General features: G+C 42.3%; 2 protein-coding genes across 2 annotated transcripts; one reads left to right on the forward strand and one right to left on the reverse strand.

Annotated features, from left to right (window-relative positions):
* Positions 1-79: 79 nt before the first annotated feature.
* On the reverse strand, positions 80-7,161 carry LOC142969386 (pyridoxal kinase-like). The gene is made up of 11 exons (XM_076109259.1): positions 6,929-7,161; positions 6,143-6,197; positions 3,593-3,697; positions 3,192-3,275; positions 2,729-2,763; positions 2,395-2,480; positions 2,153-2,198; positions 1,950-2,061; positions 1,717-1,853; positions 1,574-1,640; positions 80-1,155 (listed from the first exon to the last, which is right to left on the reverse strand). The coding sequence occupies exons 1-11, from the start codon at positions 7,007-7,009 to the stop codon at positions 1,028-1,030; spliced, it is 936 nt and encodes a 311-aa protein (XP_075965374.1). The 5' UTR covers positions 7,010-7,161; the 3' UTR covers positions 80-1,027.
* Positions 7,162-11,394: 4,233 nt separating this feature from the next.
* Positions 11,395-19,180, forward strand: chpfa (chondroitin polymerizing factor a). Its single transcript, XM_076109271.1, has 4 exons — positions 11,395-11,860; positions 13,000-13,564; positions 15,227-15,409; positions 15,522-19,180. The coding sequence occupies exons 1-4, from the start codon at positions 11,574-11,576 to the stop codon at positions 16,782-16,784; spliced, it is 2,298 nt and encodes a 765-aa protein (XP_075965386.1). The 5' UTR covers positions 11,395-11,573; the 3' UTR covers positions 16,785-19,180.
* The last annotated feature ends 1 nt before the right edge of the window (position 19,181 follows it).

The following is a 19,181-nucleotide window of genomic DNA, read 5'->3' on the forward strand; positions in this document are numbered from 1 at the left end:
TAAAATAAATATCACATGCTTGGGTGACTCATCTTGAAAACTAGTAATAAATAATAAATAAATAAAATCAAAACACAGCTTCAGTAAAATATGAATAATTTATTTCTGTTGTTAAATTGCTGTTTCTTCTGTCAGAGCAGCAGCTCAAGGCTTGGCACTTAACTTTCCAACATGTGCGAGGATCAATTATTACATCGGTACATGAAAACATTCACAACCAACACATTTCTTCTTACCCCCCATTAAGGCTATTATACAGTATGGTCTCTCATAACGACTCTTTTGTTGAGATATGACAACAGTCAAAGAAGAAAACAATGATCGTTAGGAAATATATTAAAGATTATCTGTGCAAATACCTCAATTTGAGATGCTTAAGACATGGATCTAACATGTTATACATCTGCTAGTTCAAGACATCAAAATTAAAAAGGAGGTGAAAAACATTTCCAGAAAGTTGATTAAAAGAACAATTTTAGACATCAACTATTCTCATGATTATCATTAAGATACAATTGAAGTGAAACTGTATAGACTACATATTAACTGCATCCTACTGCACGTAGAAGGTTTAACACTTTACCTAAAATGCATGATAAACTATGCCTTGTGACTAGTCCTTACTTACGATCATAGCCAAAGCAAGTAGAGGCATGGCCATGCATCTATTTATGAGTTGTTTAATAGCAAGAAATGATGTTCACCATGTTGAGGATTGAAGTACACTTAAATTATCTTTAAACCTAAACATAGTTGGCTAATGGTGTTTTTCTTCTTCTTTTGAATGGCAGGTGATGTCTACACAGACCATAGTACAGACGCATATGGCAGTGATTCCAGTGTGTTTGTGAGCAGAATGTACATACAACACATCCTGCTGACAGCGCTCATGAAAACATTTGTACTCCCTCAGAGTTTCTGTAAGGCAGAGACACGAGACAAATCCTACACGTGTCTGGCGGCCCGCCCAGATTCAAAGTCGATTTGTACCAGCGAGATGTCAATGTCCAGGGTAACGGTACGGTCTTCAGCGTGAAGACTTTTGTAAAAGCGTAGCTTCCACTATAACGGCAGGATTCTCAATGTCCGCTTTGCTCTGAACCATCCTCAGCTCCAGTTGTGCAGGACTGGGCCTTTTCCCAGGGCCGGCCATCTCTGAAAGACAAAGTTTAGGACTTGGGGTTACGGGTCAGCCTAGCAGAGACAAGCAGTCATTCTTGTCTCAGTGAATGACTTCAGGCTGTTAATCCTCTTGTGGCTTTTTACATGCAGTGATAAGATTGTGTGTCTCCGTTTACATATTATCAACTTTTACTCAATACCTAATGATAGCAAAACCAAATCTGTGAGATTACAAACTATGCAGAGTGATGAAATCAAGGTGTGCTTCTCAACAATTTTTAAAAGTGGCCTCTACATAATGTACACTACTGATTGACATATTACTACCGATTGTGTAAATATAGATCTAAAAGAAGACACACTGTGTTCCTTTGTGTCCAGTATACGACTTCAAGATAAAAGCAGAGAGACCGAATGACAAACCGAAGCCATAAACACACACGATCCCTACCATTGGCATGAGTCATGGTCCTCTTAATGACATGGTGCAGGATGGAAACAGTCTTCTCACAGGCAGCCTGTGAAAAACAGAAGGAAGACACAAGGTTACAAGCACATTGGGATTCATTTAAGCAGTGTAAGTGTGCCACTGACCTTCAGGTCTTTAGGATGATGGTGAGTCCAGGCTAGCAACATGGCAGCAAACAGGTCTCCTGTCCCCACAAACACAGCATCCACTTTGGGGATGTCCATGCAGATTTTCTGACTGGTTTTGGTCCCATCTGCTTTCACTACAGTGAGGACAAATAAAGAGTAAAATCCCAAAATGTCTTAAAAAGCGCAGAAAGTAGACGTTCTGTCTGGAGGAAGTTGTTCCGGTACTTTACCCATGTTTTGGCTCCCGAGGGCCACCAGGAACTGGTCCCCACGTCTCGAGGGCAGGTCTGTGCTCGTGAGGACCACGGTCTCTGGACCCATTTTATGAAGCAGGTCCATCACCTGGAGAGTAGGAGGGGTCACATTATAGCTTTCTTACTTTTTGGTGTCACAACCTAAACGCAGCACAGTGAGGAATGTGTTTGATACTCACCTCAACAGCATCTTCCTCTGTGGTGATTTTCCTCCCAGTTAACAGCCTGTGTAATACAGAGCAGTGGTTACAAATGTACCAATCAGGTATTTACCTGCATTGAATAATGAACAAACGACTCATCTAATATTCCTCCATATTAAATAATATTGCCATATTAGTATCATCCCCTAATTCAAGCTAGCTTCTATGTAGCATAGTGTAGTATTGGCTTTGTTTATGATGACTGGAAGTGAACTCACTCTGCTTCAAACTGGTTGGGGGTGAGGATATCGGCCAAAGGCACTACTTTGTCCCTGTAGACTGGCAGCAGATACTCTGGAACGTACTGAAACAGACAAAAACAGGTTTTCCGTGCAGTTATAAACCTCCTGACAAGTGACACCAACTATTTCAAAATTATGGATTTCCAAAAGTGAAAGCAAATAATTACAATATGAATAAAATGGCCACAAATGGTTGTATATACAGATTTCTTTGAAAGTTAACTTTCAGGTACAAAGATAGTACAAAGTACAGTTCATCAGGTGTGTCGTTTAAAAAAAGAAAAAGGAGAATTCACAGTAAGATGCTTACCATAGCCCCGTGGTCTCCCATAACAGGATCACAAACTGTGGAAAAGAAGACTTCAAATTAAGCTTTGGACTATATTAAGAACAAAGGTTACACTCTGTTAGGGCTGTAGCTAATGAGTATATGATCGATAAACTCTTTGGTCTGTAACATGTCCTAAAATAATAAAAAAGTGCCCATCAGAATTTCCTTAGTGTGGCCAACTGTTTGAAGTGTTATGACTTAGAGCGTCATAAGATTTGATAATGAACATGAATGCGGTTTACCTCCCTGCCTGAGGGCGGTGCTGTTTACATTGTGTCTGTGTTTCTGATCTGTTGAGTGATTGGCTTGCTTGAAACAATGATGGATTATCAAAATGTTTAGACCGATTACTATCACTTTTCTGTCCATCCACCGATCGCTTCAACTAACCAGTATTGGTTATAGAAATGTGAACAATGTTTAAAAAAAAAATTATTCTGACCATATACCAGGCTGGGATTGGCCTTCTTCAGCTCCTGAATGATGTCAACCACCATCTCCAGGAAGGACGTGTCTCTGCTGTACCCTTGGAGGTGAAAAAGTGTGAAGAAGAGAAAATGACGCACTGTAAATTTGTTTTACTTTGCGGTTCCCCCTGCATCAATCCCTTCTATGGCAGCCCATATGGTCAAATCTAATACAGCAAGGTACACTGGTGTTTGTGCATCAATAACTTGAGGGGAAGTTGTGCCCCTCCACTCCAAGTGCCGCACCACATTGAGGCTTCCTGAGGCTGCTGTTGAAGGACGATTTAGTATTTCTTCTAGCAAAGAGCAAAACAAAGCTGTAGCTGCTGAGGAGCCACGTTTCTTTACTCTACAGTCACACACTGCTTGGACTCACCTGTGAGGATGTAGTCGTAGCGGTTCACGTTATTGAGCTTAATGCCCTCATACAGTTCATTTAGCTCTTCTGCTGTCAGTACTTGCCCTTTCCAATGGGCGTAGCCTAGGATTCAAGAGGGAGAGCAGAGGTTCAAAATGACTTGACATTTTAAAGATACAAATGTGTTGTTGGAAGACTGAGGATCCATGGAGGCCATGACACACAGTTAAATCAAGACAAACAGTGCAATATTATATCAACCCGACGTGTTTTTCTCGTCCCCTCCCCCGACTCCCTCTGCTGAGGTTCCTCTGCTCCGTGCAGAGTCCGGGGGCGACACAGGGGCCTCCACATTGACTGAATGGGATGCCTGTATCCTGGCTGCCAACTTCCCCCCCCTTTCTTTGTCCCTCCTTCTCCGCTGACCTAGAATAAACCCCCCCAAAAGCTGTTCTGACTGCAAATGATTGGCCAGGGAATGGACACAAACACACTTTGGTGTATTCTTCATACTGTTCACACGGAGCCCGAACCTGACTCTGAGCCAGCGAGAGAGCACCTCCTGCAGTGAGGGCTTAGCAGAAAGCTTGAGGCAAAGTAGAGGCACGCGGAGGGGAACTTATGTATTAATGCCTCCAATGAAAGTGAACATTTCTGAATATTCATTGGAAGTAGGATTAGAAGTAGGATTACAGTCTACGCAGTTATGTAACTTACTCCACATGCTTAACACCGACTAGTTTCCTCTCGCAGAAGAGCAGATGATTGTACTGATTATATATATTGGGGCAAATGTTACCCGCCCCTGTGGCGAAAGCACATTCTTTGGCACGTGGACCCCAGATTATTGTTGTGGAAATAAGTGTATTTCCTTGTGAGGAGTGAAATAAAGAGATGAATTCAAGTAAATACGCCTTTGTTCTATTTATTTAACCAGAGCATTTAATAGAGTAATAATTCTCAAATGGGGATGGGGACACACACACACACTGTAGAATCGACGAAGAGACAAAATACGTATACAGATGGTTAGTTCTCTGCAGCAGGTCTGTTGGTGTGTAACAAGAGCGCTGAAAGTTGAAGGACGAACTCTCTTGTGAGAAAAGCTCACAGTTAGCAGGAGAAGAAAGGGGATTAAAATATCTTCTCAGAAACGGACCGTCAGGACAGAGAGCAGCAGGTGCAACATTAGTGACAGCTGAGAGTTAAGAACAACAAGTCCTTTGTTAGACTATGAACGTGCAAAAGGCCTCAGGCAACATGGCGTCAGGCTGCACAGGGTGCAGACAGAGGAAAAAGATTATCAAAAGCATTTCTTTCACATTTTTCATTAACATAAAAGTTATGATCCTATCCTTTCTGCGGGTGTTTCGGCCAACAAGTTTTGTTTTCATGTTGTCCTTAATGACTGATACAGCTTTATATAGTCTGCTTTACTATGACCAATAGTTTATGGTGGTTAACGTCAGATATTACTGAGTCGGTTTGCTGCTTACAGCCCAATTTCACGTGCTCTCAGTCTGGTCACCTAATGACGGTGTCTTGGTTTAGAAGCAACCGATTGCAGAGAATCTTGGGAAATGTAGTGAGGGAAATCCAATGTTACAATCCTGTAACTGATACTTGTGGCCACTGATCAGCAAAGGTTACACGACCTTCCTTCCTCTTTAGATATTTTCAAATAAGACACCTGATTAATTCTACCCAGGAATGCCTTAAACAACCATCTTATCTCAAAACTTGATTCTATGTTGCACGTTAAAAATAATGAATTTAGATGTTTGGACACATTTAGAAAGTATTTGAAAAAGAAACTAACTAAAATGTTTGCTACAAAGACCTACAGTAATACGTAGAATATGTGTATGCATGTGTAAAGTTTGTGTTACCCATTTATGGACTCCATAAGCGTGCGTTTTTCCTTGTTTGGAAGGTTAATTGTAGATGTAAGTCTTTAATAAACTAGATTTAAGGAAGAAAGAAAAGGTAGGCTACATTAATTAAAGCCCAACTGTGCAGAATTTATATGTGATTGCTGCATCTTTTTGATTTGAACAGCTGACTTTGCATCAATTGATCTTTAAAAGTTGAACTAATACAGCCTACAATAGAGTATTCATACAAGATAGCATACTCCCACAGATATATACCCAATGTAAAGTTAACTCAAAAGGAAGATTAACGAATCAGAGAAAAAATACTTCGTAGAAAACATCAACTACAAAGATTATATTTCACTGAGTCAGCTAAACCATGCATGCAGAGCTCGTCCAAAGGGTTTATTCTAGCAGGCAGAGAGACAGAGCTTTGGGCAGTGATTAACTCTGTCCACCACACCTCTGTGTGCTCCTGGTCAAAGGCTACACAAAGATCCTCTCAGGTACTGTGTGACACCACGTGGGTCACAACGTCATTACCAATCCGTGCACTACACCAGTAATACCAAAAATTCATAGCTTCATATTTGAATAAAAAGATGAGGGGGTCGAGTTGTTAAGAAAGTGGAAAATGACTCACTATAAATTTGTGAAACTGAATAAAAAGCACTTTTAAAAGCACTCAGCCAACCTGTGTGATTGGAGAACTGCACAGAGTTGATCGAGTCCACTTCAAAGCCCAGCACCTGAGAAATAACAAATTAAACAGCTGTTAAAACAGAAAACAATGACGTTTACAACACCAGGTGTTACAGGGACTTCTGAACTTCACCGTACTGTGAGAACAGCATGGAGATTCACTATGAGAGCTGTTCAGTGACAAAACCACAGATTCAGGGACGCTTCACACTGTCTTTTGTGGTGATTGAAAGGACTGAGGGCAGATTATATATATATATATATATATATAAGGTTTCTGCAGGAAGTAAGTGTCAGAAATGTGATTGATATGGGAATGAAAAGAAAGCCAGTGGCTGTCTGGAGTGGGGAAATTCTAATTAAAACATTTGGAAAATGTCCAGATATACATTGAGTCTACAACACGCAGCTTTAATGTTACCTTCTTCTGCCTGAGGAATAAATATATGACTGCTTGCTACCTGTAGACCTGTAGCTACACAGTGTGTTTAGTAAAGAGGAGAGATAACTGCCAACTATACACTTTTATACACTGCCAACTATCAGTTTTTTTCCATAGATTGTAGTGATATTTCTGCATTTTGTTTTTTTCCGAAGCCATCGTCTAATAAGCTAACGTTATGTGGGTAAAGCCAAAAAATTGGGAAACGGCTTATGATGTTCCTGCAGAAGAGGAATGGTTCTCATAACGTTTTAATAAAGACAAGACTCTTCTCACAAACCAGGAAGTCAAAATGCATCTCGTGGAGCTCACCTGGATGCATGCTCGTGTTCTTACCTGCAGAGGGAATGATGCCGACTTGTTCCCGACGTATCCCCTGACAACATGACTCTGAATGGACAACACACGACACTCCATTACCGCAGTGAACGACACCGGCTGCGTGTCAAAAACACCGAACAGAGAAAACAGACGTGATGGAGTCTAAAGCTGCATTCAAAAACGTGTGCAGGCTCTGACACGCTGACACCTAGCATGTGAGGAACAACTCCACCATTGAAGGGCAGAAGCGGCGCTGTTGCTAATGACATTTAGTTTTTCTTCAGGCAGCTACAAGGACCCCTAAACTGGTGCATTCAATGGCTCATGTGGAATGTGGGAGCCCCCAGCTTCCTGCAAAAATTTAAATATACACGTACCTTGTTTAAGTTTAATTTTTAAACTTTGGCCAACTGAAAGGATATGTTCATATTTTTGTCACAAACAATGTCCAGGCACATAAATTGCAACAGGATTGTATTGTAGCGTAGGTTTCACTCTCAAATATCCAAAGTAGGAGTTGGGCGCTAGACGGGAGAATAATAACACTTCTACCTTGTCACTTTAGGAAAATGTTACTTTGAACAGTTGGAGAGATAACCCGACTAACCCGCTAATAACCGTAGACGAAATGCATCATAAGCGAAACCCAAACAATTAATCAAGTTGTATCATTTAAATCAGGTGTATTTTGAACAAACATGTCCATTAAATCAAAAGAAACACAATTACTGAGTCCAGATATGAAAATCAAATGTCCGAGTAATTAAAATGAAATGAGGACTCCAGATAAATGTCAATCTTGACTGTTTAAGAGATGTGGCGTGAGTGCTTCTGTGAGAGGTTTCAGACAGATAACAAACAAGCCTAAAGCCCCCCACTCAATGAATAACCTCCGCCTGGAGTTTTACTGTCGCTTTGATAGACAATGGGACTGATCCCACCCAACATGACCCATTCCACCAGCTCCAGACCACCAGGTCCCCCTCTCCCAGCTCAGCAGGGGCCCATGCCTCTCAACCACCCATCCCAGTGCCTCCATCATCATCCCCATCCCCAAAAAAACAAGGATCACAGGACTTGACGACTACAGGTCCATCGCCCTGACCTCTGGCTATGAAGTCTTTTGAGCGCCTTGTTCTGTCCCACCTCAAAACCCTCACCTACCCTCTCCTGGACCCCCTGCAGTTCGCCTACAGAGCCAACAGGTCTGTAGACAATACAGTCAACATGACCATTCACTTCATCCTCCATTATCTGGACTCCTCAGGAACCTACGCCAGGATCCTGTTTGTGGACTTCAGCTCTGCCTTCAACACTTATCATCCCATCTCTGCTGCATGACAAGCTCTCCCAGCTGCATGTGCCTGTCTCCACCTGCAAGTGGATCACAGACTTCCTGTCATACAGGAAGCAGCGTGTGAAGCTGGGAAAACATGTCTCAGCCTCTCGGATCATCAGGACCGGTTCCCCCCAAGGCTGCGTTCTTTCCCCTCTGCTCTTCTCCCTGTACACCAACAGCTGCACCTCCAGTCACCCGTCCGTCAAGCTCCTGAAGTTTGCGGATGACACCACCCTCATTGGACTCATCTCTGGTGGGGATGAGTCCGCCTACAGGTGGGAGATTGACCATCTGGTGACCTGGTGCGGCCTGAACAACTTAGAGCTCAACGCTCTAATGATAGTGGAGATGGTTGTGAATTTCCGCAAGAACGCTGCCACACCTGCCCCTATCACCCTGTGTGACTCCTCCGTCGACGCTGTGGAGTCCTTCCGCTTCCTGGGCTCCATCATAACCCAGGACCTCAAGTGGGAGCTTAACATCAGCTCCATCACTAGGAAGGCTCAGCAGAGGATGTACTTCCCGAGGCAGCTGAAAAAGTTCAACCTGCCAAAGACAATGATGGTGCACTTCTACACTGCCATCATTGAGTCCATCCTCTGCTCCTCCATCACGGTCTGGTACGCTGCAGCCACAGCCAAGGACAAGGGCAGGCTGCAGCACATCATTCGCTCTGCCGAGAGGGTGATTGGCTGCACTCATGCCGTCCCTCCAAGACTTGATCGCTTCCAGGATCCTTAAGCGAGCAAGAAAGATTGTAGCTGACCCCTCTCACCCTGGACACAAAATGTTCGAGTCCCTTCCCTCTGGCAGGAGGCTGCGGTCCATCAGGACCAAGACCTCACGCCATAATAACAGTTTCTTCCCTTCTGCAGTTGGAGTTATCAACAAAGCCCGGGACCCCCACTGACTCTGACTGCTAAACCCACAGGACAATTTCCTACTGTTACACACCCTTGCACATCCTTTCTATATTAAAATACACTTGCCATTTTAATAATACACTTGTTTTTAACGTACTGTTATCTGTTTGTTTGTTTATCATATGTTATTGTAAATGTTAATATTTTTCTATTTTTAAATTAGAAAAATGTTCATTGTTTGTTGTTTTGCACCATTCACCAAGTCAAATTCCTTGTCTGTGTAACGTACTTGGCAATAAACAGTTCAGATTCAGATTCAGATTGTGGAAAATTCATCGTAGATGTAATTTCAAGATTTTACGCTGACCGATAGCATAATAATGTAAAAATAATAAACACAATAATAGTTATCCACACATTGATTTTAATGTATTCAGTAATGTATGAAGCCAAATGTAAAATACTGTTAGTCATTGATTATTTTGTAACTCCTTGAATAACCCTTTTATGATCCAAATTCAGATTATCCGAGGCAAGTATTTTGGTTACCACCAGAGGGCACAAGAGAGCTGAGATACGATTTGTACCTGACTAAATGCAAAAGACAAAAAAGCACAATAAAGGATGTAAACTAAAGCACAATAACAATATTCCAAGAGATGACACTTTTTCTATTTTAATTACAGATCACAGATATGGAGGATAGAGGTCTCCGTGAGATCAGTGGCAGCAAGTTTCAGATAAGGACTCAAAAAGATGCAGTTGAAGGATCGACTGCCAAGAAGCACACTGGCCTTGACATCTGGGTGAGGAGCACAGAGGCCAGATAGAGAACAGCGAGAGCCAGGTGGATGAGCCAGGTGGATGAGCAGGTGGATGAGCTGTAAGCTGAGCTGATCACTAAAATACACATGAAGCAGCTGCAGGGAGAGAGAGACATCTGGTTACTGATTACTTGTCTTGTGGATCCTTAATATTGATGGTCTTGAGAAACTTGAGGTGTGTCAGTGCACTATTGTACTCATTTTAATCTCTGGATAAATCCTTTAATAAGGTAATGTGGTATCAATTGGGTGTAGGCAAATACATGAAAAAGACAACAACAATATGTTTCATTGGGTTGTAAAATGTGTGATAACAAACAGTCCATATTATTTTAAATCACTCACACGCGACACACACAAATCAACCCTCTTCTCTTGTCCAGCCCAAAGCACAGCATTGCTGGCAAGAGCAAAAAAAGTAAACAGAATAAACTTAATATAGATATCCTAAATCAAACATCTGAACCATACAAATTATACAAAATGTACTGTACAGACAGATTGGATGTTTACCTTATGAGTGCAACAGAAGATGATAAATTATTCAAGAATATATATATAACTAGTTTGTATTATCATCATTGCTCTTTTTATATATGAGATTAGATACTGCAAGAAAGATGTTGAAGTGCAATAAAAGTGCTAAAATCGTTGGAGTTTGAAGTTTTTATGAGCATGAAAATAATCCTTATCAGTGTAAAGTGTTCGGTGTCCAACACTAAGAGAGGACTGGTGGAAGTGGGAGGTAATATCGGTGCATTCAGTGATGCCCATTATTGGTATGAGTCTACTGACAGGCATGAAGGTGCATGTCAGTCCCACCATGGCGGAAGTATTCACAACCTTAAGCCAAACCACACCCAAAAATACGCCATTACTGTGCAGGAAAAAGTCCTACATTGAAAATATGTGATGTATGTAAACTGTTACATATCATTAGCCTACTGATGCACATTAGTTGCTGTTTGATCATATGAAAAGAAACTAGAACTCTCAAATCACAAGGTTTCCCTCTGAGTTATAGTGGTACAAACACCTACCTAATTGTAGGTGAACGCATGTTATGTTAGTGACAAATTCGATGGTTTTTAACACTTCTATGGTTTAGTTAAGGTATTTGCAATATGTTAACATTTGCAAAAGTTAAAAACTGTGCGTAATTTCAGTTTCCGGTAAATTATCAAATAAAAAAACCGCACAAACATGATAAATACATTCACTTTTTACAGTTCTGTAAATGTAAATATGAATGGATGTCATCATCCGCGTGGAAACAGACAGAGGGACTTTGGTTGTGTTCCAGTTCACATTTCCTCGCCTCCAGTCAGTGGGTCGTGTTCATTATCCTTCCGCCCTGCGCGGCTCTGAATTAATCCACCCAGTCTGGAACTAGACCCGCCTCTGATGCTCGCGTCTGGCCGGGGAGGAGCCAGGCAGCAGCGACACTACTGACACGTACGAATCCTGCGTAAGATTTAAGGAGGAAGTTACATATTTCCCTTAAGTTGAACGTCGATATGGCTGCTTCGACTCAGACTTGATGTAGTTGACCTGTCCCGGGACCCAGAGGCCTGTTTGGACGCGTTTTGGAAGCGACGCGCGGACTGTCGGGGCAGAGGAGCAGAAGCAACAAGATGAGATTCTCAGCTTTTATTTCTGTCCTGCGCTCGGTCGGCCCGGTGGTGGTCGGTATTTCTTTAGGGTTCACGTTGAGTTTACTGAGTGTAAACTGGACGGAAGAAGCGTGTTACCTAGACGCTAAGGAGGGTGAGGATGTGACTGTGGGTCACGACGCGCAGCTCAAAGGAGCCCGAAAGCCCAACTCTATCTCGACTATCAACGATGTGGAGTCCGAAGAGGATTTTGAGCCAAGAATAGTCCCGTATAAACAAGTCCAACAGAGTCCCAAGAAAGTGTTCAGGTAAGCTTTGGATGGACTTTAACTTAAACTGGTGAACACAGTAACTAGGCTTATAACATATGGCGTACACTTGTTTTGAAACACATTATTAGAGGCTAACGTTTGCAGCACAGCAGGCCATAGTTCATCCTCAAGAGATGACAAAACCAATCATTTTGTTTACATATTAATAGGTGTCCCTGGTTGTCATATTGTACACTGACAACATGATGAGTTAGACTGATAATGCAAAACCAAATGGCAGACATAACATGTATAATTCTGCAGTATTTTTATCCTTCTCCCTGATGTCACTGGTCTTGATCAAATTGGCACAGAGAGTCTGATGGATTAAGTTCACAACCCCACCTCATCTGTGGGTTGCTAACTGCCAACATTCCCTGCCACAGAGCTGATGGTATCTACATTTTGGGGCCATGCCTCCCTGCTGAATGAGTTCTCCCTCACATTTTCTTTGTAAACAGGCAGACATTTCCCAGATTTTCTGGATAGAGACCCTTGTTTGGATGTTAGCTCTCTCACCCGAAGTGGTTGCATTGCATTGCAATTCTGAGAAAAGAGACTTTTCCCCTGTGGAGAAGTTCTGCTGAGGCTATTTTAAGCATTTCAGCACACATGTTTTCATGGGCAACCAGTGCCATGAAGGGGATTGTAATATAAAAGGTAGAGCAACTATCGATTTAGATTGTTTGCTCAATTAATTGGTCAATCGTTTAGTTTATGGAGTGTCAAAAAGTGGCAAAAAAATGCTCCTCACAAGTACCCAAGGCCAGGTCAGGCCGGTACGTTCCAGCCAACTCTCAATAACTGCAGTGATGAATCACATTTCCAGTCCGTGCATGTTTCCTCGTCAGAGAGCCGATGGTTTTTCTTGTTCGTCTGTGTGTGTCAATATTTAAAAACACTCAAGACTTCATGGAAATGGCTGGAAACAGATTTAGTTCGGATCCAAAATGTCTTTTTTTTTTATTTATTTTTTATACTTTTTTCAGTCCTTATTATTCCAGTTATAGTAAGAAAATAGTCAAGATAACACATTTTGGTGTGACCGTAAGATGAAGAATTGTTCAGCGTTGGTGTATTTTTAATTCAAATACATATTTAGCATTTATTCAGTCGATGTTTGGTGTCTTTTTCAGGGCTAAATACATAAGCACAGAGCTGGGGATGCGAGAGCGTCTGTTCGTCGGGGTCCTGACATCCAGAAGCACCATAAACACTCTGGGCGTAGCTGTCAATCGCACCATCAGCCACCACCTGGACACTGTGATATTCTTCACCGGCATGCGCAACCGCAAAGTCCCTCACGGCATGTTCGTCGTCTCTCACGGAGACGAGAGGCTGGTCTGGAACATGTTTCAGAATATCAAATACATCTTGGACCATTACATCAATGAATACGACTGGTTTTACTTTGTCCAAGATGACGCCTACACGGAAGCGGACCGGATCAAAGCCCTGGTGGATCACCTGAGTATGGATCGAGAGCTTTACATGGGCAGTCCTGAGGAGTTCATAGGTGGAGAGATGGAAGGGAAGTACTGCTACGGAGGGTTCGGGTACATCCTGTCTCGTACCTTGCTCCTCCGACTCCAGCCCTACCTGGAAAACTGTCGGAACGACATCCTGAGCGCGAGGCCCGATGAGTGGCTCGGAAGATGCATCATTGACTACACAAACACAAACTGCGTCAGTGAAAATCAGGTAGGTTGAGTCTAATCTTATCCGGGCACACGATCACACTGCACTCATTCAACACCATCTCTCTGTTCAATAATACATGTATTTTTTAAAATCCATAAAACAGCCTTGTCTTCTTAATGTTTGATGTTCAAAGGGAGCAGAACGAGGCAGCTCGTAGTTAAAATGAATGACGAGCGACGGAGGGAAAAGATGCTCAGGCTGTCACTTTAGTCGTGAGACCGGCTACAGCAGTGGTTCTCCTTCTCCAAAGAAACACAAAACTGTCACGGCAGAAATCCTGCTTGGCCTCTGGGACGGCACTTAAAAGTGACAGACGGCTATATAAAAGTCTAATTACCATTCTAGCACAGAGGCGGTATTTATATTACAGAGTAGATTGCTAATACCCTTTAGCCTACGCTCCACAGCTCCAGCAGCAACGTGGAATAGGTAAACAGGCGAGCAGAGCGCCACTCGGTTCAGTCTTGCTTAGGTTCAATGGTGTGAAAATCCCCTGTGGGTCAACATGCTCCGCTCCTGTAATGTCATTAGCATTTAAGGTCAAACAAGCTCTGTGGAGACCTGATCCGTCCCGGTGCCCTTTCAGGCGATTGTTTGTTGCATGCAGCACAGTCTGCTGCATCCATGCTGAAGTGTGTGTGGTCTATGTCAACGTTTTCAAATATATTGTTCGAAGGTCATCAACGTAAAAGTGTGATTTTTACAATATACATGCGGCCAGTGTAGTTGTAGTTGAGTTATTCCACTGTCTTTACCTTCTATTTTCTCCCCACTTGGCCACGACACGGTGCTGGAAACCATCTTATTACGCAGTTGAGAGTGAGTTGCATGGCTAACTAAAGGGCCCTGAGCCAGAAGAGCTCCAGCAGAGACCCCTACATGAGGGAGGGGAGCAGGGGGGGGGGGGGGGGGAGTTAAAAGGGCCTGGTGCGGGTGAAGAGAACAGCTTGAACACAGAGCCAGACATCAATTTTTCTGTTAAGAGAGCACATTGATGACAATTGGGCACGGATAACGCTTCACTAAGTGTACCACTACAGGCTGTTGGCAAACATTTACAACAGGGTGGCCTCGCTGCTCAGTTAAGCTGTGTCTCTATTCTTTGTTCTTTTAATAGCTTGATCAGATTGGATTCACTTTTTTTAATCACTCAAGCTCCTTAGGTGACTACTCTGTTTTCGGCTTAAGTGACTGTCTTTTAAGTGGGATTCTGGTGCCAGTGTCAGTCATTTGCTGCTAAGTTTCAACCTTAAATTCTTAACCGTTGCTTTTTAACCTGATGCTCCAGAGATTGTATTTTACTATGAATAAAAAAAAAGTGGCAAAATTAAGATAGGATAAAGCATCTGTTAAACCGCATGTTCCCAAAACAGAAGTAATCCCTGAAAGGATCAAAACTCTTTGACGATAGAAAGTTTTTGTACAACAGTAGTATTCAATTCTTACAAAATGATCTCTGTCTTCCCTTCCCTATGCAATTATGGTTGAAACCATTCTGTTTGCAGTAGAGTTTAGCCCAAGACGCTGTCTAGATAGCTTGTGATGTTTGTTTGAATGTAAGTAGCACAGCGTAACAACTATGCTCGGAAAAAACATGAAGAAATGTTTCTGTCATCCAGGATTTAAGATGCCTCATGAAAAGACCTCTCTGTTTCCTCTCAGGGACTTCAGTACAACCATTATGAGTTGGGAAAAAACTCTGATCCGAGTAAAGAACAAAGTGAACAGCTGAAGAAAGCGCTGACTGTCCACCCAGTGTCTGACCCTGAACAGATGTACAAGCTGCACAGGTACTTCACTGAGATTGAACTCCAGAAGACTTACGATGAGATTGCTGAACTGCAGGTAAGCTGCTTTTCAAGTGTCACAAATCACCTGTGGTTCAGTCAAAAATAAAAACCTGGCTTCTCACTGCTTCCAACTGTCTAGATCTGACCGATTTCTTGTGTTTCCACAGGCAGAAATAAAAAACGTGAGCGTGGTCGCGTTTGACGGCAACCGAAGCTCCCAATGGCCCGTTGGGATCAATCCACCTTTTGAACCCAAATCTCGGTTTGAAGTTCTGAAGTGGGAATACTTTACAGAAGAGGAGATTTATTCATGCGTCGATGGCTCTCCAAAGTGTGAACTGCAGGGTATTGACCGCATGGACGTGGCGGACGTCATTGAGGTGGCCATGGCAGAGCTGAACAAGAAGTACAAGCCTGTCCTCCACCTGAAGAAGCAGCAGCTGATTAACGGGTACAGGCGCTTCGACCCCGTCAGGGGCATGGAGTACACCTTGGATCTTCAGCTGGAGGCTGTGAACCAAAAAGGTCACAGCCGGTCAATCACCAAGCGAGTTCACCTGGTGCGACCTCTGAGTCGGATTGAGATCATCCCCATGCCTTACGTCACCGAAGCGACTAGGATTCACATCATTATACCTCTGACTCTGCAGGACCGAAGCTATGTTGACCATTTCCTCGAAGTCTTTGCCTCGAATGCCTTTGAGACCAGTGAAAATGCCATCTTAACGTTCTTGTTTATTTATGACCCAGTGGAGGCACAGCAGGTGAACCAGAATGATATATTTGCCAGTGTGAAGGCACAGATAAACACGTACGAACGCAAATACCCAACGGTAAAAATCCCGTGGATAAGTGTCAAGACGGAAGTGCCATCTCAGATCAAATTCATGGACATCATCTCGAAGAAGCACCCGGTTGACTCGCTGTTCTTCTTGGCCAACGTCAACTCAAATGTCAATTCGGAATTTCTGAACCGCTGCCGCATGAATTCCATAAACAACTGGCAGGTGTTCTTCCCCATTCACTTCCAGGACTTCAACCCTGACGTGGCCTATCCCAACCAGCAGCATCCCGCCACAGTCGATCTGATCAAGGACGCGGGCCATTTCGACCGCAGGTCATTTGAAGAAGCGTGTTTTTACAACTCTGACTACATGACGACACGTACGCGAATGGTGGCAGACGTCCAAGAGAATGAGGAGATTCTAGAGACCCTGGACATCTTCGACATGTTCTTAAAGTATTCGGGCCTGCACGTATTCAGGGCGGTGGAGCCGGCGTTGCACCAGCAGTACAGCTACCAAGCCTGCAACCCGCGGCTAAGTGAAGACATCTACCACAGATGTGTGCAGAGCAACTTGGAAGGTCTGGGTTCTTGCTCCCAGCTCGCCATGCTGCTGTTTGAGCAAGAACAAGGAAACAGCACCTGAGAACACCAGAGAACTCCTGCTCATCTTTAAATGGTGGTTAAAAGCTGTGTGTTTATTGTACTAGAGTTTGGGACAACCCGTGTCTGGGGGAAGTATCGCAGTATCTCAGTGTGACTCAAAGATCGTCTGGGTTGTTCAGTGTTTTTAGCTAGTTTGGAAAAAAATGAATGCAGTACATTCCCAATGAAACCTCTCCATAAATGTTTACAATACTTGTTGGTACAGATGAGTTGCTTGAACCAAATGTTTTCGCTACTCTGACGATTCTGAAAGGGACGTTAAGTAATCTCTGACTACTTGGTGGCAGAAACTCCCAGCAGCAGAGCCTGGACTTAGTGCTGGCTTATCCAGTTGATGTTTTAAGGGCTTCAACTACATATCCAGCAGACACACGGCTGCATAGAATCAGAGGTACGAGCGGCAACGCGTTCACATATCGAGAATTAATGTTAATATCAAAGATATTGTTTAATGAATGTATAGCTCTTGTGGGTATACATTAGTATGTTGCACCAAAGGTTGTGTGCTTTTGATATTTACTAATTTGAGTTTTTACAAAAGCGCATCTTTACTGTATGTGCCTTGACACTGACTTGTCATATGCTGACTGTTTTTAAATGATCTTTATGTTCCACAGTTTTGCAGTTCACCCCTTCAGGTGATGCACATTTTTCATTCGAACTTAAAAGATGAATAATAGTTCTGAACAGGTGGGAGGTATCAGCTTTCACTGTGGATAAAGTAATGTTACACAGCTGGGAGAACTGAATGGGTAGTCGGTCAACCTACAATTTTATTTAAAGGTGTCTCGGAAATATCAAGATCCCGACCATCCGCAGGTTGTGTACGTGCCTCAAAGCAGGGAGGGACTTGGTCGAGAGTGTCTTCAGAGGTCATAGATGCAGACTAGTGTATTCCAGCAGTCTGCACACGACTTCAAGTTTTCTCCATGAAACCTTTTGATGTTGCAAGAAAATTCACATGCAGGGAGACAAAGGAGAATTTATGAATAATGGGGGGAAAGAAATCACCTTGGTAAATGTCTGCAGTGATTGCCCGGGTGAGTCCTCATAAAACAGGATTTAATTAGTTTAGAAATGATGGAATTTTATGAATGTATGAAACATCAAGAATAGCAGGCGGTTTTAATACTAGGATGTTTAAATGTTCCAAAGTATTTTTGGGGACTGTATTGCTAAAGTTTTTGTAAGTTATTGAATGGTGAGCTCAGCTTTAGAAATGGTGGCTTAACCCAGTCGAAGTGCAGTCCAATGGGAGGCCTTTTTCTACTTTACTGAGTGGTGGCGGTAGCTGTACTGAACACAAGAAAGATGTTAGTATGTTTATAATGTGCAATATTACAGATAACACAACTGTCTTGATGTCTGATGGAGGGCAAAGACATTTGCTGTAAGTAGAGCAGTGTGTTTACCACAATACTGTTCACGACATTACATAAAGTTAGACTGCTTTCCGTTCAATGTTAAGTAATTGACAAGACCTTTTAATGTATTTTACTGACACTAGACACTTTTCATCATCAAATTTACTTTGAAATACGTCAAATTAAGGCATTTTATTTAACTTTAATTGAATGCAAACTTACTTATTGGAAGTGGTGATCCTCGACACCGTTTGCTGCATTTTCTGCCATGTGAACAAAGACCACGGAGGTCATTTCTTTTATAACGCATCTCTTTCTCGACGAGAGCAGAACGAGTACGACACTAATACTGTAAGCAAATTGGAAACTGAATCTTCCAAAAACCACTGTGAAAGATGGAGGGCTTAGATTACAATATAAAGTTATTGTGGTTGATCTGCGTCGTGTCTGCCTTCTGTGGACGTGGCAGATTAATCACCCCGTGTTGTTAAAACAGCCACCGTCGAGGGGCAATGTCTCTTAAGTATTTTGTTCATAACTTTTTCATCTGTCATTTCTCTATGAATTATGCAGATTCTGAATACTTCCGCACTAACAGAGGCTCTCATGACATTCTCTGTATATAAATATTTTATAGATTCTATTTTTAAGCCTTTTGTAGCTTTATGTACACAAGCAATTGATACTTTATTTTTGGTGACAAAAACATATACTGTATCCTACTTTGTGCTTTGAAAATCATGTCATTTGACCATGAATTTAATAATATGCTTTTGTTACTCTCACTTTCAATCAAGTAAATCATTTTTAAAAAAGCAGGCAAATGCATCGATTTTTTTTTTTTCGATTGCCATTGATGTTTGGATCGGTTTACATTATTTTATGCATATCGGTACGAGTATAACCAAAGCAATACGTTTGAATTAGTACTCATCACATTTAATTGTGTGCTGTAATTTCTAATGAACTGTGAATTATTGTAATTTTTAAATAAAGAGTATGAATATACACAT

This window comes from Anarhichas minor, unplaced genomic scaffold (assembly GCF_050575085.1).
Source record: "Anarhichas minor isolate MPS153535 unplaced genomic scaffold, ASM5057508v1 ptg000004l, whole genome shotgun sequence".
Taxonomy (NCBI): domain Eukaryota; kingdom Metazoa; phylum Chordata; class Actinopteri; order Perciformes; family Anarhichadidae; genus Anarhichas; species Anarhichas minor.